This window comes from Echinops telfairi, unplaced genomic scaffold (genome assembly GCF_000313985.2).
Source record: "Echinops telfairi isolate 266 unplaced genomic scaffold, ASM31398v2 ScPeMD7_7400;HRSCAF=8409, whole genome shotgun sequence".
NCBI lineage: Eukaryota > Metazoa > Chordata > Mammalia > Afrosoricida > Tenrecidae > Echinops > Echinops telfairi.
Window position 1 is genome coordinate 22,028,459 of NW_022111300.1, and position 25,260 is coordinate 22,053,718.

At 49.0% G+C, this 25,260-nt stretch overlaps 1 protein-coding gene across 2 annotated transcripts; it reads right to left on the bottom strand.

Moving 5' to 3' along the window:
- Positions 1 to 4,366: 4,366 nt before the first annotated feature.
- INO80C (INO80 complex subunit C) lies at positions 4,367 to 25,254 on the bottom strand. 2 transcript variants are annotated; one of them, XM_013004790.2, is made up of 5 exons: positions 25,195 to 25,254; positions 14,312 to 14,422; positions 13,156 to 13,267; positions 12,176 to 12,243; positions 4,367 to 4,749 (listed from the first exon to the last, which is right to left on the bottom strand). In XM_013004790.2, exons 2-5 carry the CDS (start codon positions 14,411 to 14,413, stop codon positions 4,618 to 4,620), a joined length of 414 nt encoding a protein of 137 aa, XP_012860244.1. In that variant the 5' UTR covers positions 14,414 to 14,422; positions 25,195 to 25,254; the 3' UTR covers positions 4,367 to 4,617. The 2 variants fall into 2 exon arrangements, with proteins under 2 accessions (XP_012860244.1, XP_045152173.1); XM_045296238.1 differs by having other exon boundaries at positions 25,219 to 25,249.
- Between the last annotated feature and the right edge of the window lie 6 nt (positions 25,255 to 25,260).

Below are 25,260 nucleotides of genomic sequence, written 5' to 3' on the forward strand. Positions count from 1 at the left end.
CTGAGCTGAACTCACTGATAGGGTAGTGGAGGGTCCAACGGTGTATCTCGGATGCAGTAGAAATTTAGGTAAGTTCATGCCTCCTTGCCTCTCTCGATACCATTCTTTAATAGAGGCACAAAAGCATCAAGCTTGCTGAAATTTGGCGAAAGCAATTAATTCTTTGGGCCCAAACAGTCTTGTCAGTGTGCTTAGATCTATAGAGATTTAATTTCATTCTATACAACTATTACCGATTCCATTAGGAAGGAGATCCCGAGGTATTTCTCAGTCATTCTCATGTATCCCAAGCTCACCGCGGTGTGGTTTATTTATACCCAGGAGGAATTCTAGGCTCATGAGTTTGGTCTTCCCATTCTTTCCGTCCACTCAGCTCAACAGAGGAAATACTCCTCCAGCTCCCCCGACACGAGCACACAAAGAAGGTCCCAGTTAAGAACAGCTGAAGAAGAACACCACCACCGGTCTGTGGTTCGTTTTCCTAAGACACTCCTAGCGAAAGCCTGCGGTTCTGGGTTTGCCCCTCTATTCGAGACCCCGGCCACCCCAATGTGCCGCGTCACGGCTGCCACGTCAAGGCCATGCAGACCTGCAGTCAGGTGAAAACTTATCATACTTCTTAGTAATAAAGGCAATGTTATCTTTACAAACTCTATTCAAAAAACACATACATGGGGGACAGACAACAGAAAAGTGGGTGAAGGGAGACATCAGTCAGTGTAAGACATGGAAAAATAATAACTGATAAATTATCAAAGGTGCATGAGGGAGAAAGGAGAGGGAGGGAGGGGGAAAATGAGAAGCTGATACCAAGGGCTCAGGTAGAAGGAAAGTGTTTTGAGACTGATGATCACAACAAGTGTACAAATGTGCTTGGCACATTTGTATGGAGTTGTATGAGCCCCCAATAAAATGATCTAAAAAAAGAGAAAACAATGATAGCAACACATGTACAAATGTGCTTGATACAATTGATGTATGGATTGTTAGGAGAGCTGTAAAAGTGCCCAATAAAATGATTTATTGTTTTTTTAAAAAACCACATACGCACGTAAGCAATGGTAGAATGAGCCTGTGTATCCAATGTTCAGCTTAAACAATTATTGACTTATGGCCAAGTTTTTTTTTTCCAAATAGTTTTATTTATATTTTATATGATGAAGCTGGGTTTTATTTTTGGCAATATCAGCTCCAAATAGTTTTATTGTGCTACAATTCACATAGCAGACACTTCTATAGTTCGGTTGTTTTTATAAAGACTCTTATATACATCATCACATTGGTTATAGCACATCCTCCCTACTCTCGTATTCACTGTTCCCCAGTCCCCTCAACCCTCACCACCCCCGGCCCCACCCCCGATAGGCTATTACACCCGTATTGTCTTTGTGCACCTGCCCTCCTGCGCTTCATAATCTTGAACGCCTAACAAAAAAATAAAAAGGAGTGAAAACAATGAATATATTTTAAAACGAAGAAAAGGCTCCTGGCAAGATTAAAATAAGCCAGAGAGAAAAGCTCTGTTGCGTTACAATCAAGAAATACTTATTTTAATCCTTTTATTGGGGGCTCATACAACTCTTATCACAATCCATACATACATCAATTGTGTCAAGCACATTTGTACATTCATTGACCTCATCATTCTCAAAACATTTGCTCTCCACTTAAGCCCCTGACCTCGGGTCCTCATTTTCCCCCTCCCTCCCCGTGACCCCCTCCCTCATGAACCCTTGATAATTTATAAATTATCATTTTGTCATATCTTGCCCCAATCAAGAAATATGTAAACCTAAGGGAAAATCCATTACGGATCGAGAGGGAGATCAAATGGCGAGCATTACAACACAGTCATCAAGTTTCCAATCATCTCTGTCTGAAAGCCAGGTTATTCTTGACTCTCAACTGTGGTCAGAAGGGATCCGCCAGAAGCTTAATTCTAGTAGGTACACGCTGTAGATGGATTTGGGGTTCCCACTGTCATCCATAGCCTTCTATAAGTTGGGTATTCACAATTTAAACTCAGATACCTTACCCTCCTTCGTATTTGGGCTTTATGATTTGGATCATACAGGTGGATGTGCTTTTTCCATGTGAATTTAGTTGATGCCTCACAGAGATGACTGCTTGTTTGAATGTAAGACTTTCAGTTCACACATCTGTTATGTTGCAAACTATCCCCACGGTTTATCCTTTGTTGGATGATGGGTCATGTCCACATGTAATTCCAACTCATAACTATATATAGGTCATTGGAAATAGGATCAAGTATTTGATGTCTCTTTCCAATGTCTATGGATTCAGAAATTAGAACGTTCTCAATGAAGTCTACTTTTGACCATCAGATGTTAAGTCAGTTGCAAAGCACACTGAAAATGTGAGCGGATGCGTTCTTTAATGTGAAGGATGGAGGCAAATGGGTTACACACACACACACTCCAGCGTTGGGAAGCATGTCACTAGTGTCATGGCAGTTGTAAACTGTGCCCAATAGTAGATTCATCTCTCTTTTACAGTGATGACAAGTATCCAATATTGGGTGTTTCCACTCAAAGTAGATCAGACCTCATTGGTTTTAAGAAGACAATCTGATTTCTTGAGTCCAGCTCTTTGTTTTTCCGTTTAAGATGGGCTGGGTTTATCCTTGGCCAATTCCAGGACTGACACGAATCAGAGACCAATCACCAGTGGACCTGTCATAATGAGGACAGTCAAGTTTTCCAAGGCCACGGGAAGGCAGTGTGGGAAATGGCAGAGAGGCGGGCAGAGCTCATTAGCAGCCAGGTCCAGAGAGGAGGTCATGGCCAATGCCCCAGCAAGGTGCTGAGCTCCTAGGCCGGGGTCCGGTGGGGTGGAGATTGGCAGGAGCAGATGGAAGAGGAGGGGGCTTAGGAGCTGATTGGAAGTAGGGAATAGAGCTGGAAGAGGAAGGAGTCTGCAGTGACAGTTATGCCTTGTCTAGCACGGCGAGGCTGTGGAAAAACAGCAACAAGGAAACCATACATACACACACATGTATATAAATGACCGCACACAAAAGGAACCGTCTTCCAAGGTGCCCAAGGCCCTGGGGTGCCAAGACAGGCGATCGGAGACGTGGAGAACATGCTCCGCGTGAAATGTCCTTGGACCATCACAATGGTTTCAACATTGGCCGCACAGGATCCTCTCCTGCGCCATCTGCACATTACCCTTGGTCTCCGGACTGTGGAGTGTGGTGGCCCTGGCCATCAGTGTCGGCAATGGTCCAGGGCACTCACAGGGAAAGATGGAGCTCTACCTCCCCATTTTCTTTTTCTCACTGAAGGTGGAAGCTAAGCAGGAAGGACCCTTGGCTTACTTGCTTGTTTGCACGGAAAGGGAAGCTGGGGGGTTTCCTAAATGGACTATTGGCACACATTGCAGAATCAAGAATGGAACCCAAGAAAAACCCTTCTCTTTCATCCGGCAGTGGGTCTCTCAGAATGGCCCGGGGTCTGCAGCCTGATCCCTCATCATAAATGCAGTCTTGGGCCCCACTACAGATCTACACTGGTCACTCTGGCAGCACGGGGGGCGGAGGGCGGGGGGCAGAGTGGGACTCCATCCATGTGTCAGCAAGCCCTCGGGTAATCCTGATGGTTTGAGGACCAGAGGCTCAGGTGCTTTCGGTTAGTGTGGACTTAAAAGCTGTTCCCCACCTCTCCTGGCCATCACCACAGGTCCATTTGGGGGGGTGGGGGGTAGAGGAGAGGGCACAGAGAGCTAGCACCACTTCTATCCTTCCGCCGCTAGCGAGGGGGAAGGTGGTGAGTGACACTGGGATGTTGCCCCTGGAGGAAAGGAAGCCAGGTTCCGGGCAGCTGTCAGCTGGCCCAGCACTGCTCTCTGGCTGACTCCTGCTTTGTTGTCTCTAAGCCTGGGGGAGGGGCTTTCTCAGAAGGAGCACCTGGATCCCTAATCCCTACCCCACTTGTCCCACTGGTCTCCCTGGAAGAGCAGAGAACACAGCCCCTGGGTGGCCCGGTGTGTTCGCTTTCCCAGTCCAAGGAAATGCTTTCTCTTCCCGTAGGATGCAGAACAGATACTGTCTTTCTGGGGCAGATTGCAACCAAAGTGCAAGACAAGAACATTTCTTGGACAAATGCAGCGTCCGTGCTGGGACCCCCTCCAAAGTGGGGCCAGGGCTGGGGGGCTGATGGGGAGGCTGAGGCACAAGGAGGAGGGCAAGTGCCTCAGTGCTCTGGGTGGGATCTGTGTGGGGCCTCTTCCAAGCCTCTGGTCAGAGGGAGACAGGCCTGCTCTGCAGGGTGAGTCACCAGGAGCAGAGGCCACCCAGGTACCCAGCCATTCGGATTCGTGTCATCTTTGGAAAAAAACCACCTCATTGAATTTTCTTGTACTTTCTTGTCAAACAACTTTACTTGAGGCAACAAGTGAAATATAATTTAACATCACAGTTGGAGGGCAAACTGACAGGGGAAAGAAACAAAGTCCTTAAATTAAAGCCAAACGTTCTTTCCAAAGACCAGCACTGGCACTTTCTGACCGACAGCTGAATGGTGTTTCCGTGAAACAAAACTCTGAGGCCGAAGTCTTTGAAACCACTATTTCCCATGTGGTGGCAGCCCTCGGGGCTCAGGGGACGATGCTCGTGGCCTTTCTCAGGGCCAGGTAGCCAGTGACAACGTCGGACGGCAGCCTCCGGATGTAGGAGAACTCTTCGATGGAGCTGAACCGCAGCTTGCTCTGGGGGTCTGTGTAGGAGGCCTGGGTGGGAAAGAGGCACAGTACAGCAGAGAGAAAAAGCACAAGTTTTCAATAGGTCTTTTCCCCTCCGTTTCCCATTTCACTGCAAGTGAAATGCATCTTCATTACGTCGTCCCCTGTCACAGAGAGCACTAACTTGCTCCCTTTGGCAGAGGCTCATTAATCTTCCCGGACTTGAGCAATGCTTCAGGGTACGGGGAATAACATCAGATCCTGGAACATTCTCATGGGGACCTCAAGGGCTCCAAGCAACAGGTCCAAATCAGAACTCATGACTTCTGTCCCTCCCTGTTTTCAACCCCACTCCTGCCTCAAGCGATCACTCCTGGGGATGGGGAGTGTGCCCCCTCCACGTGTGGCATGCCCACCCCTCTCGGCTCCACTCCACCTGGCTCCCAGCGCTCCCTCTCCTGTTCCCCACACCCTGTGCACAGCGTGCCCGGTGTTGGGGGCCCAGCCACACCTGCCCCAGGAGGCAGTCCAGCACCATCTCCTTGCACCCTGCACTTCTGAGCAGGCCCCTCCTTCACGTCAAGAGCCCTCAGTGGCTCCTCGCTGTCCTGGGGACAAAGGCCCCAGCCCTCAGCATGGCTCATCAGCTTTGAGAAAAGACCTGGGCCCTCCTCCCTCCCCAGCCTCTTCCTGAGCTGCTGGCCAAGCTCTGGTTCTCACCAGCCTGGCCTTCGTCCCTCCTTCCTGCTGTGTGCCCTTCACCATCCTCCACCCAGCCCGCTCTGCTTGTTAACCCCTTACTCATGCTGAGTGCTCAGCCCCAAAGCCACAGCCTGTGTGTGGGCCCACCAGACCCCCCACCATGGGTCCGGCTCCCCCTCCACTGTGCTATCACCAGTAGCTCTTCTGGGAGGCTTCTCCTAGCTCTTTTCAAGTTTATTATCCACATGGCACTCTGCTTCCAAGTTCCGGGGACAGGAGCCCTGCGGTCTGCTAATCACTGTGCACCAGCTCCCAGCATGACCCCGAATACACAGTGGGACATTGATGGGGTTCGAGTTTGTACAAAGGATAGCGAGATGCATGACTGGAGGGACAAATGGGTGGGGCAGTCCCAGAGAGGAGGACTTGCTTCCCACTGGCTGATGTCATCAGCCTCTCTGGGCCTGATTCCACAAGCTTCCAGGAGGCAAGCAGTGCATTCGCTGTGTCCCTTCCACACAATCTGAAACATGGGGTTGAGTCATTGAAAAAAAGCTGCTACAGATGCTATTAAAGTCGAGACAGATCGCTTCCCATCACTCACATGCACATGTCTGTGGGGGGAGGCGACTCTGTGAGGAGGGAGGGGCTTTGGGGAAGCAGCCCCGCGCTGAAGGGAAGTGAGGTGTGCAGTTCTCAGGCTCCAAGGAGTCTTTGCTTCTTCCCTGGACTGGTGGGGAGTGGCCTCGCTGAGGCCCTGGACTTCAGTGTGTCGGGAAGGACACCTGGACGGATGACTGCTCAAAAACGAAGATGAACAAACGCTCGCAACAGTAGTAGCCTCCTGCCTCTTTGGCTCGGTCTAGAGGTCTGCAGTGTCTCCCTCCACTACACTTCCTACGGCAGCCACAGACGGGAGGCTTAGCTGGGAAGCCAGGCAGGATCATGAGTGGACGAGTGGAGGGGGGGCACCTGGCTAGGCAGGTAGCATGGGGCTCACAGGCAGAGGGGAGGCAGCCCTGAGCCCTGAGCAGAAAGGAGAGCGTGGCCTAGCATCTGACTCTGATCGTCTGTCCTCCACGGAGGAGCCGGCCCCAGCCTGGCTCCAGTTTCATGGCTGCCTCGCTCCCACTCCCACCCGTGCTGAGCCAGCCTGCCCAAGGTCAGCTCTCTCTGCCAGGAAGGCTGCTGACCACAGAAGGCCCTGTGGCTCCAACCAAAAGGGCACTGACAAGACTCGGACAGACTGGACTCCCCCAGGAGCCAGTGTCCAGTCTTCTGAACAGGAGGAGGGTGCCAAGTGACCCCAGGGTTGGGCAGTAAAGACCCCCCACTCCCACGGTCCACCTGCTCTGGATTCCCTCACCGAAGGAGACAAAGGCTGCCAGCCCCAAGGGCAGTCGGCGAACAGCTCTGCTCCCGCTTGCTGCAGGGTGACCGGCAGCCGAGGGGCTTGCTTTCTGGAGGCTGCCAGGGCTGTAGGCCCAGGGCTCTCCCAGAGCCCCAGTTCTTTCCACAGCTCTGAGATGAGGGCTAACCACAGGTGTGGCCAGTGTGCCTGCCTGCAGCGCCCACACAGGGGAAAAAAAGCTCCTCGGCTGGCTGGGCGCAGCTGGCTCGGTCTATACTCGTTACTTACGGGGCTTCTGAGCTGTGAGTAACACGCTCTCCTTAAATGTGTTAACATTACAGCTGAGACTGAAGCGCCCTTTTAACACCATCTGTGAGGAGGGTGAGCCTTCCTCTCACGTACTCGGGACGGGACGGGTCCTCAAGGGGACGTGGTTCTTGGGCAAGCAGAGGGTCAGTAGAAAGCGGGCGACCCTCAGTGGAATGGCTTGCCAACAGTTCCTCCGACCCTGGGCTCAAACCCAGAAGCGAGGGAGGAGGCGCCGAGGCAGTGTTCCAGTCTGTTCTACACAGTGTCACGGGTCGGAGCCAACTCCGTGGCCCCTAACAAGAACATCCCCAAGCCCCCTGTCTGCCCCCGAGGAAGCACTGCGAGATGGGACCCTTCCAGACCCGTGTGCTGTTCACCCTCACACCTGCACCTAGGATAACCTGGCGCTCTGGTGGGAGGGTGTGTAGACTTCTGCCTAAGTGCTAGTCTGCTGTCGTAGCTGGCCCAACCATGCCATGAGGCTAAGGAGACAGGGCGAGTCAATGCAACACGGTACCTCGGATGGGGTCCGGGGACAGAAAAGGAAAAGTAAAAATTAAGGAGATCGGAATAAACTATGGGCTTTGCTTAATAACAATGCATCAACATGGGTCCGTTGATCGTAACAAATGTATGATAAAACTCAAGTTAGTAATAGGGAAAAATTAGTGTAGGGTATATGGAGTTATCTCACTGCTGTCTCTTTTTTCTGTAAAAACTAAACCCAAAGCAGGCAGAAAATAAGGAACAAATGAACAACTGAAAGCAACTACTAACATAAACAAAAACAAACTCGCAGCCACTGAGTCAACTCTGACCCATGGCGACCATAGAACCGGCCCTGTGGGTTTCTGAGACGTCACTCTTGACGGGAACAGAAAGCCGCCCTACCCCCACACCCGGCTTTCCCAAACACTAAGATGGCAGACGCAAATCCAACATTCCCTTTAAAGGCAAATAACGCAAAGATGCCAGTTCAGACATGTTGTCTGGGTAAATAAAGACCAACATCCAACTACATGCTTTCTACTATAAAGTCAGAGACACACACAATACTACCAAGAAAACCACAGCTGCGGACACAAGCCCGTCAGAGTTGGAGCAGCCACGTGGATCAAGGTGACTCCAGAGCAGTGACATAATGCTGAAGGCATCTATGCTCCACGAAGACCTCATCCTAAACAGCTCAGTACCTAACAGCAGAGCTTTAAAATACACAGGTCGAAACTGAGCAGAGTCATGGGCAAATCCACTAGACGGAGGGGACCTCAACACTCTGCTATCGGTACTGAATCCAACAGCAGGCAGAGAAACCAGTAAGGATTTTCAGAAAACACAGCTACAAAACAAGTTGACCCAATTAGCATTTACAAACCACTCCCACCAAGGACAGCAGGACACACCCTAGTCTCAAGGGCAAACGGACCTTCCCCAGATCGGCCTTCAGTTTCCCAAGGCTGCTCTGACAAACCACCAAGGAACACGTGGCGCAGACAGCACACACTCATCGTCTCACAGTTCCACGGCAGTCCAGCGTGGGTGGTTCTCCCTGGACCAAAAGCAGCAGGTGAGAAGGGCGGCGTTCCTTTCTGGAGCTCTGTGTGGAGGACATTTGGCTTGCTTGCCTTTGCCAGCTTCCAGAGGCCACCCACAAGAGTCCGGCAATGGCGCAAGGGACTTCCTCTGCCTTCCGAGGAAGCAACGCTGCACCTTCCTCTTGCACCTTGAAGGGCCCTGGTGCTTACAGGGGCCATCTGAGTGTCCAGAACAGACTCTATTTCACAATCAACCGAGAGGCAACCATGATTGCTTCTGCACAGCCAGCCCTCATTGTCACGTGACGTGTTTATATTTTAGGGATGAGGACCTGGGTATCTTTGGGGGAGGGGGGGGCGCGTTATTCTCCTTATAACAGGGCCATGACAGGAGAATGAATAAACAACTTGTGGTATATTCATACAGTGGAATATTAGTCAGCAATACAAAAATAAAGGAACTATTCATACATGATATAAGACTGACAAAGCTTAAAACATCCTACTAAACAATTAACATCAATAAATATGTAAATAAAGCCAGACATGAGAGAACACATATCATCTGATTCCATTCATATGATGATATAGAACATGCAAAATGAACCCATAGCGATGGGATTCAGATTTCTGGTGCTGGCTGGTGGGAACTGCAAAGGGACACAAGGGGAAAGCCCTTGGGGGTGCTGGAAATGGCTGAAGACAGTGGTCAAGACTTCACACTGCATACTTATTAGGCTATGTAAATTTTATCCTATGTAAATTATACCTAAAAAAAGTTGAGTCTAACAAGAGACAGGACAGTCACGAAATGATTCCTGCAGTAAAACATGGTACCGCTCAATGCAAGAACACTTTGTTCTATTAAACTGGCATTCCATGATGCTCACCTTCCCGACACATTTGCTGAAGACAAAGCAGGTGCATAAGTAAATGTGGTGAAGAAAGCTGATGGAGCCTGGCTATCAAAAGATATAGTGTCTGGGGGTCTTAAAGACTTGAAGGTAAACAAGCAGTCATCTAGCTCAGAAGCAACAAAGCCCACATGGAAGAAGCACACCAGCCTATGTGATCACAAGGTGTCCATGGGATCAGATATCAGGCATCAAAGAAAAAAAATATCAAATCATTGTGAATGAGGGAGAGTGCAGATTGGGGACTCAAGACCCATCTGTAGGCAAATGGACATCCCCTTACAGAAGGGTCTGGGGGAGGAGACAAGCCAGTCAGGGTGCACTGTAGCAACAATGAAAAATACAACTTTTCTCTAGTTCCTAAATGCTTCCCCCTAACCCACTATTATGATCCCAATTCTACCTTACAAATCTAGCTAGACCAAAGGATGTACACTGGTACAGATAGGAACTGGAAACACAGGGAATCCAGGACAGATGATCCCTTCAGGACCAGTGGTGAATGGCGATACCAGGAGGGTAGAGGGAGGGTGGAGTGGAAAGAGGGAACGGATTACAAGGATCTACATATCACCTAATCCCTGGGGTATGGACAACAGAAAAGTGGGTGAAGGGAGACATCAGACAATGTAAGTAGGAAAATGTAAGATATGACAAAGTAATAATTTATAAATTATCAAGGGTTCATGAGGGAGGGGAGTATGGGGAGGGAGGGGAAAAATGAGGAGCTGATACCAAGGACTCAAGCAGAAAGCAAATGTTTTGAGAATGATTGAGGTAGTTATTTTATTGTGCCAACCTGGCCAATAAACACATGGGGTTAACTGAAGGGTGGAGGGATAAATGGCTCAGTGAGCCTCGCCTTTCGAGTTCTCAGGTCTCTTACTTTCTGATGGTCGCACCAGGGTGAAGCTGCCTTGGCCAGTTCCTAGCTTTAGCTGGCAAGGCTCACTTCCTGCAGGACAACCCTGAGGAGAAGCCACATGGACCTGCCCCGATGCAGCTGGAGCAGCATGTAGAGATCCCTGCCAGTGCTGAGATGCTTACACGTTCACTGATTTGGCTTTCCTCCTGCAGTCGTCATCATAGTGTGTGTTTTGTGAGATGGAGGAGAACTTTGTGGATTGGTATCAGACATATGGGCTAATGTCGGACTTGTGGGCTTGGGCAGCACTGGGTAGGGATGTTTCCTTGATGCACTTAACCTTTACATAAAAGTCTCTCTTGCACATGAGTTTCTGTGAATTTGTTTCTCTAAAGTACCCAGACTAACACAATGATGATGGCAACAAATGTACAAATGTGCTTGAAACAATGGATGGATGTATATATTGGGATAAGAGTTACACAAGCCTCCAATAAAATGATTTAAAGAAAAAAGATACCACCTATGAAGAGAGGAATTCTGATCAAAAGGAGGCAAATGCAGAACAGAATTTCAAATTCTCATGGACTTCAGACGTGGGGGTCTGGAGACTGGATGAATCCCCAAAATTATTGGCCTTAAATAATCCTTAAACTTTAAACCCAAATGAGCCCTAGAATCTCTTTAAAACCAAGTAATAGTTTAGCTTACCTAGTAAAATGGTATGCCATAAGCATTATATTTTATAGGGGATAAGCACTAATCTATATGGGACCAAAGAGGCGTGGTGGTGTCGTGGATTTCACATTGGGCTTCTAAGTGCCAGGTCAGCAGTTCTAAACCTCTAGCTGCTCCATGAAAGAGAGGCGAGGCTTTCTACTCCTATAAAGCTTTAGTCTTGGAAACCCACAGCAGCCGTTCTGTTATGTCCTATAGGGCTGCCTTCTCAGGTTCCACACTTCATTTACTATGTCCATAGAGGCAGGAACAAGGCACTCGGGCTCGGCGGTCTGTCCAAGTCTCCTTCTTACAGCAGCCCTGCTGGTTTCCTGAGTCACTGTGGTGGGGACGTGTGGGGAGGAGGTCAGAGGACCAGACCCAGAAAGGAGCCAGCCAGGAGGTGAGCGCCAGTGCTGGGTATATTTGGATTCCGTGAAAGATCTCATTTGGAAAAGAGGGCCTGGTGCTTAAGAACAAGCTTGAAAATGACCACCCTGACCATACGGCCCCTTCAGAGATGCTTAGGTTTAAAAAAAAGCAAGAAAATTAAAAACAGAAGTTCAGCAATGGAAAAACAAAGGAGTTGTTTCTTCCATGTGAGGGCCACAGTTAACAAGCACAGGAAGGGGAACTGCAACTCGAGCCTGCGGCCTTCTGGGGCAGCCCTTCCTCTTGGCTGCCCACACCGACAGCCCAGGTGGTGTCCATGAAGGAACCACAGGAACACTTCCTCGTAAACCCGGTTCCCACTGCCAGGGCACGGGCTCCAGGCTGGAGCAGCAGGGCTCGACATTCAACATGGTCTACATCAGCGGTTCTCAACCTGTGGGTCTCGACCCCTTTGGGGGTCAAACTACCCTTTCATAGGAGTCACCCAATCCATCACAGTAGCAAAATGACAGTGATGAAGTAGCAATGAAAATAACTGTATGGTTGGGGGTCACCACCACATGAGGAACTGTATGAAAGGGTCGCGGCATTAGGAAGGTTGAGAACCACTGGTCTAAACAGACATTTTGACTCTGGAATCTTCTTTCCAGGTTAATGTTCTAAGTCAGGGAGGTGGACTCATACTCACAAGGAGACCGGAGACGTCGGAGTACTTCTTGGCTGGTTTAAAGGATGGAGGAGCATCAACGCTGAAGTCTGGAAGGGAGGAAAAGGAAGATAGCCAAACTGGCTTCCAACATCCAAACCTTGACCCTTCTATCTAGCACTGTGGAATAAGAACCCCGAACTGTTTAGTTTGTGACTGAGCCTGCAGAGAACTTTCTGGGGCTTAACCAAAGAAGTACAGGAGGAGTCCTGGGAAGTACCAGAATGCCGATGATGAGCTGTGGGCTGAGGGTCAAGCCCTGCCCTCTCACCACAGACCCTCCACTCCAGCAGACCCACCCCCGGAAACCCATCTGCCCACAAGATCTATGCACAGTCTCAGAGTCCCCAGGGTAATGGGGATGAGATGCCAACCAACCCACAGATTGGGCCCGGGCACATGGATGTGGATGTCCACAGCTAGACAACTGCCTGACTTACTTGTCACCATCCTGGGTCACCCCATGGAAAGGGTGCGGTAGGACAGGTGGGCGGAACAGGGAGCCTGCCCTTGTCCTTCATGTTAAATGGCACACCTGGCAGTGTTTTACACAGAGGTGGCCATCTGCCGCATAAAGCCTTTATCCTGAGGCTCACACAGCTGGCCGTCCAGCAGGCTGGGGGAAGTGAGCTTCCTGATTCCTGGGAACCAACTTGAAGAGTGGAACAAAAAGTTTGTCGAAAAGAGACACTAATATTATTGTATCAGGACCTACTTCTCCAGCCGGAAAGTGCTAACAGTGACCCTAGAAGACCACACACTCATGACAACACAAACAAACAGACTCCACGGCCAGCAATGAGGAAGTACACGCACAGGTTCCCAGACTGATGCCACTGGAAACTCAAGTGACAAACCTTTTCCCGCTCCCTCTTCCAAACACCAGAAGATAATGCAGGCTTGTTACAAGAAAGTCCCTGCTGTGAACATTATAAACACACGGAAGGCTCGAGATAGCTCACAGTTAGGGTCGTTCAGTTGCCACGGCAATGCCCTTTCCGAAGCGAGAATCTGTTTCAGGTTCTTCCAGGTTCTGTTCTTCTTGCCAGCCACTGCACCTCCGTGGCCGGAATGCTCGACAAGCGGGGTGGGAGAAAGAAACATCAACTGAGGCTGCCATGTGAGGACCTGCCGCATGCGCACTCATGGCTCGGTCGCACTCCTCCTCGCGCTGGCAGCCATCGTTTGTGCCCCTAGGATTTTGTTTTGTTTGGGTTTTGTAAGTTATTACATTGGACGCTTTAATCTTAGCTATAAAAAAGCAACACTTTGGGGTTGCCAAAACCCATGCGTTGATGAAGGGGCAGAAACAAAGGGGCTACTTTTTTAGGCATGCATGTAAAAAATTCAATCCTTTCTTGGATCAAAACTTGTGGGATTCATTCATGAATTTCCCATCATTTTCAAATCAACCAACTGTGCAGTTAGATTTAAAATTCAGGACTGCATCTCTAACCACCCCTCTGGGGGCAAGTCTCTGCCTTGTAAATGGCTGGTAATGCTGGAAACCCGCGTAAGCCTCAATTATGGCATGGAGAGCCGTCCAGAGGCCTTAGCTTTCTGGCCCCATGACATTGCCACAATAAAATGGTGTGGAATGACAGAATTCTGTTGTAGGCACTGATCATGCTGTATCTCCACAATGGAAATCAACGAAAAGTAACTACAAATGGTGTCATCTGAACTGCTGTAATTTAGTCTCTCTCAAGAATGAAGAGACCCTTTTCCTGTTTTATGGCTGTACAGCTCAGCTCTACTTCCAGAACCGAAGGAAAGCACTGGTCGTTAGGAAGCAGGCTCAAGCCTCATCTACATCACATTCCAACGAAAGGGGAGCAGTAATCAGATAATCACTGAAGGGCCTGCTCTCCAAACAGCACCCTGTAAAAACTCCCACAGAAGGCACCCAAACTGCGGGGCCTAACACAGTGGGGGGTCAGCAGGAAAGGCCCCTGCTCCATCACTCCAGCCCATGGGGGGGAATTCTTGGGGATGGGAAGGGGCATTCAAGTTGGTAAAGGAAGAGGTACCGTCACCACTCAGCTGTGGGCCCAGCAAAACCAGAGGCTGTGGTGTGTGTATTCGGGTTTTTAAATCTGAAATTCCTTAGAAGCTTACCACAAAGTTGGGATCCTTAAACTGCAAAGGCTTGGCGGCTCTTTCCGCAGGCCCTGTGCTGAAATCGGAGGACACCATTTTACTCTCACTCGTGACCTCCATGCCGATGCCCTACAAACACAGAAAATGGTTAGAGGGCTGTTTCTTTTAGTCAAGTTCCCTGACTGCTCTCTGGGAGAAAGAACATGTAACACCTGTGTGATCCCACAGCACATACTAGGGAAGCGTGCATCCGAGTCCCTGCAGGCACTCCATGCCCGAGGAGGGAGCAGCAGCACAGGTGGAAAAGCCACAGAAGCCTGGCGGAGTCCTGGCCGCCATGTGCCTGACTCCTTGTGTGCTATCTATCTTGAGCTAGCTCATTTCATTCTGTTTGCCCAGTGTACAGAAAAGGAGACTGAGGCTCAGGGGACATGTTCTAGCCTACACAATGGGTGATCTTTGGATTCAAACCCAGGTCAGGCCAATTTGAGTCTCACCATCTCTATGACACCATTAAGTTCCTCCTATTATGATATTGAAGGAGCCCTTGTGCAGTGGATTAAGCATTGGGCTGCTAACCAAAGGCCAATGGTTTGAACCCACCAGATGCTGGGAGGGGGTGGGGTGTGGAGTGGGGGAGAGATGAAGCAGCCTCCTTCTGTACAGATTTATAACCTCGGAAACCCTATAGAATCAATAGGAGTCGGAATTAGCTGGATGACAATGGGTTGAACTACTGCTGTCCGATTGTGTGCTGAAACATTAAGGTCGCATCAGCCAGAGAACCCAGGCTGAAGCAGGATGTGGGCATCCTGAGGAAGGAAAGTAGAGAAGAGAACAGAGGCCACAGGTCAGCTGGCTACTGTCAGAGTGTGCCCTGAACAAGCAGGCAGATAGATCTATCACAAACCAAAACCAAGCCCAAGAAATCACTGCAGGTTTCTAATGCAAGAGCCAAACTTCCCAGTCTGTAAGAAAAAATCTTTTAACAATTAAGATATAACTTACATGCAGTGACATGTACAGATCTTAAGGATAGGGCTTGCAAGTTCTGACTACTGTTTACACTTGTGTAACCTGCTTTCTTATCACCATTTCCATCGTTCCAGAAACTTCTTTCAAGTCCTTTCCTCATTAATACCTTCCATGCCCAGGGGCAACCTTCACTCCGAGTTTGACATTACTTTAGCCTGTTCTAGAACGCCATCTTCATGAAATCTGACAGCATGGGCTCTGTGTCTTAGCTTCTAGAGCTCAACATAAAATGTTTGAGACCAGACAGCCTGGGTTGTCTACGAAAATTTTAGTTCTTCTGTTCAGACAGGATGTTCCCTGGGTAGCCTGTAGATGGCTTTTGCCCAAATGCCCACAGTTTCCACTCCTGTCACATTACCTCCTTTCTCCCAGTCTGCACCTATGGCCTCCTGGGGAGTTCCTTACCATACTTTAACTGAAGACCAAAAAAGTCATGCTTGGTTTACGGATGACTCTGCACGATATGCAGGTGCCACTCGTAAGTGGACAGCAGCAGCACTACAGCCCCTTTCTGGGATCTCCCTAAAGGTCAGTGGTGAAGGGAAATCTTCCCAATGGGCAGAACTTCGAGTAGTGCACCTGCCCGTTCAGTTTGCATATAAGGAAAAATGGCCAGATGTGAGACTGTATACTGATTCATGGGCTGTGGCTAATGGCTTGGCTGGATGGTCAGGGAACTGGAAAGACCATGATTGGAAAATTGGTGACAAGGAGGTGTGGGGAAGAGGTATATGAATAGACCTCTCTGAATGGGTCAAGAAAGTAAATTGTATCTCACGTGAACACTCAGCAAAGGGTTACCTCTGAAGAGGAGGACTTTAATAATCAAGTGGATAAGATGACATGCGCTGTGGAGACTGGTCCTCCTCTTTCCTCTGCCACTCCTGTTATCGCCCAATGGACACATGAACAAAGTGGACATGGTGGCAGGGATGGAGGTTATGCATGGCACAGCAACATGGACTTCCGCTCACCAAGGCTGACTTGGCCACTGCCACTGCTGAGTGCCCCATTTGCCAGCAGCAGAAACCAACATTAAGTCCAAGATATGGGACCATTCCTCGGAGAGATCAGCCAGCAACTTGGTGGCAGGTTGATTACAGTTTCTCTCCCTCTCACTGAATTAAGCTCCCCTCTAGGTCCAGGCTCCTGAGAGTTCAAGGGCCCTGGCACCATCCTCACTGAGCAGTCTATGGAGCTATCGGATGCATCAGGTTTATGAAGTCCCTTTCTGTCTTCTAAAACTGGCAGGGGCCCTTAGACACGCTCACCTTGGGTCCCTGACAGTCACCGGGCCCGGGTTTTCTCCTCGGACTCTTAAAAGCCCCGGCCCTGCCCTCTGGGTCTTCCCTCCACGGCCCACCTCGGGTGTCATGGAGGTGCTGGTAGCTTTCTCTCCCACGCCAGAAATGCTCAGGACTGCATTTCTCCCTGTTTACGCCCCTTCTATGATTCCTAGTGGGGAGAGCCTTCTGGAAGGCCTAGATTGTTGTGTGCATAGTGAAAGGGCACGGGGTTTCTTCATGCAAGCTTTTATGTTTCTAGGCCCCCCCCCCGCCCCCCCAAAAGGAGAGGCCTGGGAGAACACTGCCAGTCAGAAATGCCTCAAGTCCTTCAGACTCAGGCCGGTGGCACTTCCTCAGATGCCACCAAGAACAGTTGGCCCCTCAACGAGCCAACAGAGAGCTGGCGCATCTCTGAGCTCCGGCAGCATCTGCTGAGAGTGAGGGGGCCGTGATGTAAAGAGAGGGCCTGACGTCCGCGCCCGCAGAGCGCATGGGGAGCAAGCCAGAGGAGAACATGGAAGTGCCTTTCCAAAGGGACTCCTGCTGCCTGGTTCACTCAGTCCTCCGCTGAAGACAGGACAAAGAGGGGGACCCGAGCTGCATCCTGCCCTGAGAGAGTGGAGGGCTCTCTTCCCACTCTCCTCTGGGCTCTCTCCAAAAGCACTCCGGCCCCCAGGCCCAGGCCCGGCTTTCCGCTTGCTTTGCTCTTTATTCCACCTAGCTCTGCCCTCTCCCTGGGCCGCAGCCAAGCCAGGGTGCCTGTTTCTATTCACGGCAGGAGAGGGGGGGCCCGACGACTGCCAAGCAAGGACCCAGCCCGTGGGGTTTGGCTGTTAGAAAACAAAACAAAAACTGATCTATAGTTTCCACACCACTAAACCACTACGACACGGAGACTTTACGAGATGAGCGGTCCCACCCTGAGGAGTGGACGCCCAGAGAAAGTGGAAAGAGGCAACGCCTAGTGGTGCGGGCTGCCAGCTCTGCACAGCACTAGGGGCTGATGGCCGTCCCCGTGCAGAAGGAGCCGCCGCTGGCCCGCCAACAAGCACATGCGCGCCTGTTGTGCACACTGGTATTGCGGAGGCTGGGGTCTCAGCCCGGGTGTGCCCGCTGAAGACCAGATGCGGTTGAGAGGGCTGCAACTCCTGGCCACCCCACGTGTGTCAGTCAGCAGGGAACTTCGTCCCAGAAGGCGTTCAATGGCTGATGCTGGGGGAGGAGGCTACCAGGCTTTTTTCTGAGGTACCTCTGCATGAACTTGAATAGCCAATCTTCTGGTGAGCAGGCACTGGTGTTAACCGTTTGCACCACCCAGGGGTTCCCCAAACTCTAGAACCCCAGAAAGATGACTTCACCTGTTCAGACAGTGAGCAGTTTGTCTGCCTCCGACTGAGACGCAAGGATGACAAGAGGCATTTTTTATGGTTACGACATCCTGTGTCCGCACCGAGCAATCAGATGCCCAGCGACAGCTGCTTAGCAGAGGTCCACATGCAAAGAGCTCACTCTAGTCACGACTAGTCAAACGGCACAAACGTAAAGCTGCAACCGGGACGTGCAAGCCTGTCGATTAAGTAAGACTATAACTTCCTTGAAACATAATCGTTTCCTTGAAACGATTAAAAAGTCTAATCGAGTCTCAACAATAACAACATAAATGACATTATGCATATTTTAAAAGTCTAATTGAGAAGACTAGCAATGTTCTTGAAATAACGCTAAGTGAAAACAGAGAACACTATATTATTATATACCAAATGAAATGATGAAAAACCATACACGTGGAAAACACAAATTACAATGATTGGGGGGAGAGACTGGGTGACTTATGTCCACTTTTACAAAGTACGTTACAGAGCCACCAAGTCATTTCCACCCACCGCGAGCCCATTTACCGAAGCCCGAAGCGCTGCCCCACCCGCGCGCTCCATCCGCAGAAGTGTTGTTTTGTGGGAGTCTTGTGTCAAGCCATCCATCTCTTGAGAGACTTTCTCTTTCACTGACCCGATACTTTACCAAGCACGATGTCCTTTTCCAGGGGACTGGTCCTGATGGTGGAGTCAGTTACCCATCAGGCTGCTAATCAGAAGGTCAGTCGTTTGAAACCACGAGCCTGACGGGTAAAGATGAAGCTCTCTACTCTCATAAAGATTGATAGGCCTAGAAACACACAGGGGCAGTTCTCTGTCCCATGGGACAGCGATGAGTCAGAATGTCCTCGACGGCAGTGAGTGTTGAGTTTGGGCCCTTCCTGATAACATGTCCAAAGTACACGAGGCACCAGCTCACCATCCTGGCTTCCAAGGAGCGGTCTGTACTTCCTCCGACACAAATTTGCTGATGTATCTGGAAGTGCACGGTGGAGTCAATATTCGTTCCCAACACCGTAATTCAAATGCGCCACTTTTCTCTGTCTTCACTGTCTAGCTTTTGCATGCATGAGACCACTCACAGTACCGTGGCTTGGATTAGGCACTTAGTCCTCAAAGTAGCAGCATTGCTTTTAACCCTTTAAAGAAAAATTTTTTTTCAGTAGATTTGCCACGATACGAAATGTTGTTTGCTTTCTGGACTGTTGCTTCTAGGGGAATAGACCAAGTGAAATGAAATCCTCACAACTGCTGTCTGTTCTGTTTCTCATAATGCTGCTTATTGGACCAGTGGTGAGGCTGTGTAGTCTCTATCCTTCAGCAGTAAGGGTTTCAAGTCTGTTTTGCTATCAGTAAGCAAGCACATGCTGTTGGCATATCGCTAACTCTTAATGAGCCTCCCCTTTAACATTAACATTAAGGTTGAGGTCATCGTGATTAAACCAAATCAATCAAGGATTATCTGGCTGCTCTCGTTACAGAAAGTTGTCATCATCTGCACTATCCTCTTTAAAAAAGCAAACGTTCTCTCTCCACTCTAGATGTTTTGTTAGCTGCTCCTCACCACAAGGTCAGCAGCTTGAACCCACCAGCTGCTCCATGGGAGAAAGATGAGGCTTTCTAGTCCCATAAAGAGTTACAGCCTCAGAAACCCAAGAGGGCAATTCTACTCTGCACTATCAGGCCATTCTGAACGAGTCAGAATTAACTCAATGTCAGTGAGCTTGGTTTTTGGTAGTAACTATCAAAGCAAGTCTATTACCAAGTAGTTATCAAACTATAGGTCAGTTAGACTTTTCAGTAAATTTTATCAACTTGAGTGGGAATTTGGAAAGCCCAACTGCCTTATACTGATTCAGCAAAATTCCCCACAAATGCATTTTTTCAGTACCCTAGATTTGGGTTATACCAGAGATCTAATTATGGAAGTTCATGGAAAAGTGGAATTAAAAGGTAATGGAATTTCTCTCTGAACTTTTGGAAGCCCCCTTGTGTTGCTTTCAATGTATACAATGATAGTTTATCAAGAAGAATGGTTTAAAAAAATAGAATGTGGGGTCTGGAGAGCTTGCCAGAGTTGTGACGCTATCTACCATTCATTAGCTGTGTAGCCTCGGGAAACTCCCTTAACCTCTCTGTGCCTTAGTCTTTTATCAGTAAAATGGGACGGACACAACTCACATAGGGCTGTTCTGAGAACAGTACCTGGTTCTGTTCTAGAAACGGAACAGAATACAGTACCCAAATGATACAGTCTACAATACAAACACTTAATAAATATTCATTATTGTCAAATGTCTTTTACTTGAGCAGTGCATCTCCCCTCCAAGCACACTGCTCAGAGGAATCATTTTCAGCATCATGGCCAAAATCGATGGGAAACAATACTTCCTACATTTTCACATCATGATCGGGAGCTTCATCAGTTACATGGGAAATCCAGACCCACATAGAACTGCAATTCTAAGAAGGCAAAACTTCTGCACAATTTGGCAAGCTGAAACACTTCTGCTGAATTACAGACCCATCTTGTTGGAATGATGAATGAAACTGCTTTCGTACCACGAAGCTACGACTGTTTCCTGGGACGGCTGTAAAGGAGACTGCTAGGAATGTTTTCATCTGAAAGATAATTCCTTTAGTTCTTGAGGATTTCCTCTCAAGTTCAAATTGACTGCAGAAAGAGCATGCACATTTCTTGAGAATAAAACCCACATTAAAAACTCACAGTCATGATTTAGGAAGCAGTCAGTTGCAGTTTATGGGGAGAGACATTTGGCAAGGATTACTGGCACACACAACAAGGGTGGCACCGCGTGGTTAACATCATCACTGAGCTCACTAAGTTGTTCAAGGCAGAAAGGTTAAATTCGTAAGTGCTGCAATATGAAACATATATATTTTAAACAAAAAGAATTCATGATACCAAGTCATTTAAAATTGTTTATGTAAAGTCATTTTAAATTGTTTATGTCTTATGTAAAATTTTAAATCCCATATAAGTTGTACACAACGCAATGACTGAAACTATTGAACTAGAAATTCTTGAACTAGGGAAACTGATATGCTGAAAGATCTGTGAAATCCCTTTTAACTCAAGAACCAGAGTCATTCAGCCACTAGGCTAAGGAAACCTGGGTAGTTTGCGTTAACCTTGCACGTGACCTGCTCCAAGCTTAGAATGTGTCCCCATTTTAAAGTCCATCACCACTCAAAGACCATTTCAAGTCCCTCTGCCGCCCACCATTCTCCTCTGATTGCCAACGCCACGGCGGGGTCCCTGTCCATCTTGTTCTACCACACCGGTTACCAACAGACTAGAAGAGTCTGCTCTGGCTCACAGGAATGACTGCATTTTCCTTATTGGATCTTATACGTAGTATATCAAATTCTAGGATAGTTCTCAAGACTCCTGTGAACACATGCCTTCTCCCAGTTATTCAATCAAGCATGAAGATAGGTGTCGCTGCAAAGGGATTTTGCAGATGTAATTAGGGCCCAAATCAGGTGACCTTATAAAAAGGAGATTAACCAGGTGGCCCTAGCCTAATCACACACACCCTTTAAACAGCATCCAGAAGCTGAGAAGCCGGAGGGGTCTGAAGTGTGCGAGGGACAGGACACAAGCTGGAGTCTTTCTGGATTGCCTTTGAAGATGGCGGAGGCTGACTGTCGGTGAAGAAACGGGGACCACAGTCCTACCACAACAAAGAATTGAGCCTGGAAGTGGAATTTTCCCCAGACAAGAACTCAGTCTGAAAACTTTGGTTTCAGCCTTGGGACATCCTGAGTCACCATGTCAGAGCTTCTGACTTACAGTTAAACTGGGGTTATTTTAAGCCATAACTTTGTGGTAAGTTGTGTCTTATCTTCCTGGGGGATTTGTAGGAGGCCAGGGCAAGCTATATGCACTACTGAAATGTGTAAGGCACACTGATGAGAACAACAGAGATCAAACAAGTGTGTAAGGGACACAGATGAGGAAGATTCCGGCGGCCCTCGTGCTGTGGAACCAGGAACTGGAGTGGAAGACTATGGCAGAGCAGCCTTTCCTGAGACGGAGGCTGCCTTTGCCCCCTCCTCCTGGATGCTGAGGGAGGACTGGGGCAACTGGTTACTGCACCTCACACAAGTTAAATGTCCTCTGGAAAGAGAAGGAAAGCAAGACAAGAGAACTCACTACTCCGGGTAAAGGACCAGCTAGGGCTCCCAGCCTATGCCGAGGGGTGACCGAGGCTTCTAAGATGGAGAAGAACTCGGGGGAGTCTGAGCCAGCCCTTCACCTCCCCGAGCACCCCGGGGTCACCAGGTTGTGATTTCCACCAACTTGGGTTACTGAGAAGTTCGAGCATCCTGGAGGCATTTAGCCATTTGCTGAAGTTTGACATGGTGGGAGTCGATCAGTGATACCTCTGGGTGCAAAAGAGGCATTCTTTCCCAGATGTAACGACTGTATCCCTTGGTCTTGGCACAGTAGAATATCAAAACTCGGCACATGCAAACGAAGTACTCATGACATACGGGGGGGCATCAAAGGGTTCATGGAAAAAAGTCCATAATATTTCCATGAACTTCTTGCAGGCCCCTCATACAAACCTGGCCAACGACCCTTCAAGAATATTGCAGGCTCAGGTGTGCCCACTAAAGAGGTGTGTTGAAATCCAAACCCTGTTAGGAAAGAGGGCGGTTTCTTTGGTGAGGTCATAGCAGGGTAGGGTTGTTCCTGCAGTACTTCTCTATGATATCTTACAAAGGGCAGAACAGATAGACACATACATGAGGGAAAACATGCCACATTAGGGCCAATGATAGCCAAGTCTCCAGGTTACCAACCCATGTCCCACTTAGGGGCATCTCATACTTGCGCTTTAAGGATCTGGAAATTTGTTCTCACTTTGAAAACAAGTGAACCATCCCTTACTTGAAACAACTTCTTCCTCGCAGTCAGCTTCACTTACTAGACATGAGGCTTTGAAAGCATTACAAAGGCTTTGAGCCTGAGACTACATAAGGACTGTAAGCATCTCTTCCTACTGACAAATTTGTCACAAAGACACACTTGGGAACATGTTCATAGCCCAGGGACTGCCTGTGTAAGCAAAGAAATGCCAACATTGCCAGCTGATACCTGAGGCTTAGGAGAGGTCTGTAGAAGGAGTCAACATGGTTGGGACCCTGATTTAGACTTTTTGCCTCTTTGTGAGGAAATTGATTTCTGTTCTTTAAAGCCATCCATTTGTAGTATCTTTTATTTAGAGAAACACTCAAGGACGGTGAGAATGCAAATTAGTACATTCTCTATTCTGGAAAATACTATTTAACAGCTTCCTGGTGGCATAAGTAGGTTAGGTCTTGGGCTGCTAATCAGGTCAGCAGGTCGAAACCACCAGTTGCTCTGAGGGAGAAAGATGAGGCTTTCCACTTCCATAAGGGCTTACAGTCTCAGTAACCCACAGGAGCAGTTCTAGTCTGCCGGGTAAGGAGGCTGGGTCAGAATCGACTTGATGACCATGTATGTTGAGTTGGAATGAGTCCAACATGTGTCCACCCTGTGACCCAGCCATTCTCCTAGTCATGTACCCACGAGAAGGAAAGCATATAACCACACTACGACTTGTATGTTTAGAGCAGCTGATACATAAATGCCAAATAACTGAAACAGCTTAGATGTCCACCAGTTGTGAGATGTGCACACAGAGGAGGGCAGGGTTGGCATAAATGAATCTTAAAAACAATGTCTCACAAATACTCTGACAAAGCAAAATAACGCTGTGTATACTGACAGACAGCTCAAAAACTCCCTGCCATCAAGGTGATGCCAACTCAGAGAGAGCCCCTACCCAGAACCTCTTCAAACTCACTCCCATGAGTCAATTTGGACCCACAACGACCCTACAGGGCAGTGTAAAACTGCCTCTGTGGGTTTCTGAGATTATGATCCTTTATGGAAGTAGAGTGCCAAGTCCTTCTCTCTCAGAGCACGGAGCCCCAGGGGGATTTGAACTGCTACCTTGTAGTTATCTTGCAGGAGCCACCAACTCATAGCTCCCCGGTGTCCAAGTTGCCCAAAGCTGTGTCCCTCTCGTCATCAGTGTGCCAACACAGTGACACCTCCCTTGCTGTTGTAGGCCCTTGTCTTTGCCGAACAGAGTGTCCTCTTCTGGAGAACGATCCCTCCTGATGCCGTGTCCAAAGTTAGCAAGTCGGAAAATGTTCTGCTGTGACCCTGGGAGATGCCACTGGCTAATTCTCAGAAGTAGATTACCAGGCCTTTTTGTCTTAGTTCACCTTAGTCAAAGTTCCACTGAAACCTGCACACCAGGGGTGACCCTGATGGTTTCAGAAAGACAGCTGGCCCAGCTTCCAGCAGTACAACAAAGTGCAGATCAGTAGTCTGTGTAATCCCATGGAGACTGCGCTGAAGACCAGGCAAAGCCAATCGACAGCCAGAGAAGTCAGGAGAGCAGTTATCTTGGGAGAGGATTGAGTACTGACTGGAAAGGATCATCAGAGAAGGCCTGAAGCTCTGGGAATGTGCTTCTCATCTGAGTGGGCTCACATAGGTGGATACACACGAGGGAGTTACAAAAATTGTGAAAATTCCATTTTCCCTGGAGTGTTTTTGAAGCCCCTGCCCCTCCCCCCCGTCAAAACGCTGTAGACCTTTATTTTTTAAGATCTGTGTGTACATCACTGAAATATTAAGTCATGCCTCCATCAGTACCAAAAAGAAAAATGAAAAAGCACCTATCAATTACCCCTGGAAAAAGGATCAGGGACATGCATCGGGCATCTCAGAACAGCCACGTGCAACGGTGAAATCGAGGAAGGTGGGACAAGCGAACTTCTGCAAGGCTTACGACCTCACTGTCAACCCGACCCCGAGAAAAGAAGGGCCTATGACGTCAGTAACCACCTGCCCACCTTCCCCAGGAGAACGCAGGCGCATAGTTCTTTATCTGAGAAACCCCGTCCGTACAAACGAATAATTAGTTGCTTTGCCGCACCACTTCGAACCGCAGGAGAAGACAGCGGCGCGCCCTCCCAAAACTACATACGTCTCTGCGCAGCCGGCTCCTAACTCCGCCCTCCGGCCAGGCTCCTAACTCCGCCCCCCGGCCCGGCACCTAACTCCGCCCCCCGGCCCGGCGCCTAACTCCGCCCCGAAGGCTCTGCGCAAGCGCCATCCGTGGGGGCGGTGCTCTACCTGGGAGTAGTTGAAGGGCGTCACCTTTTTCTTCTTACTGACGCTGTAGCTCCCGGCGCTGCTGCC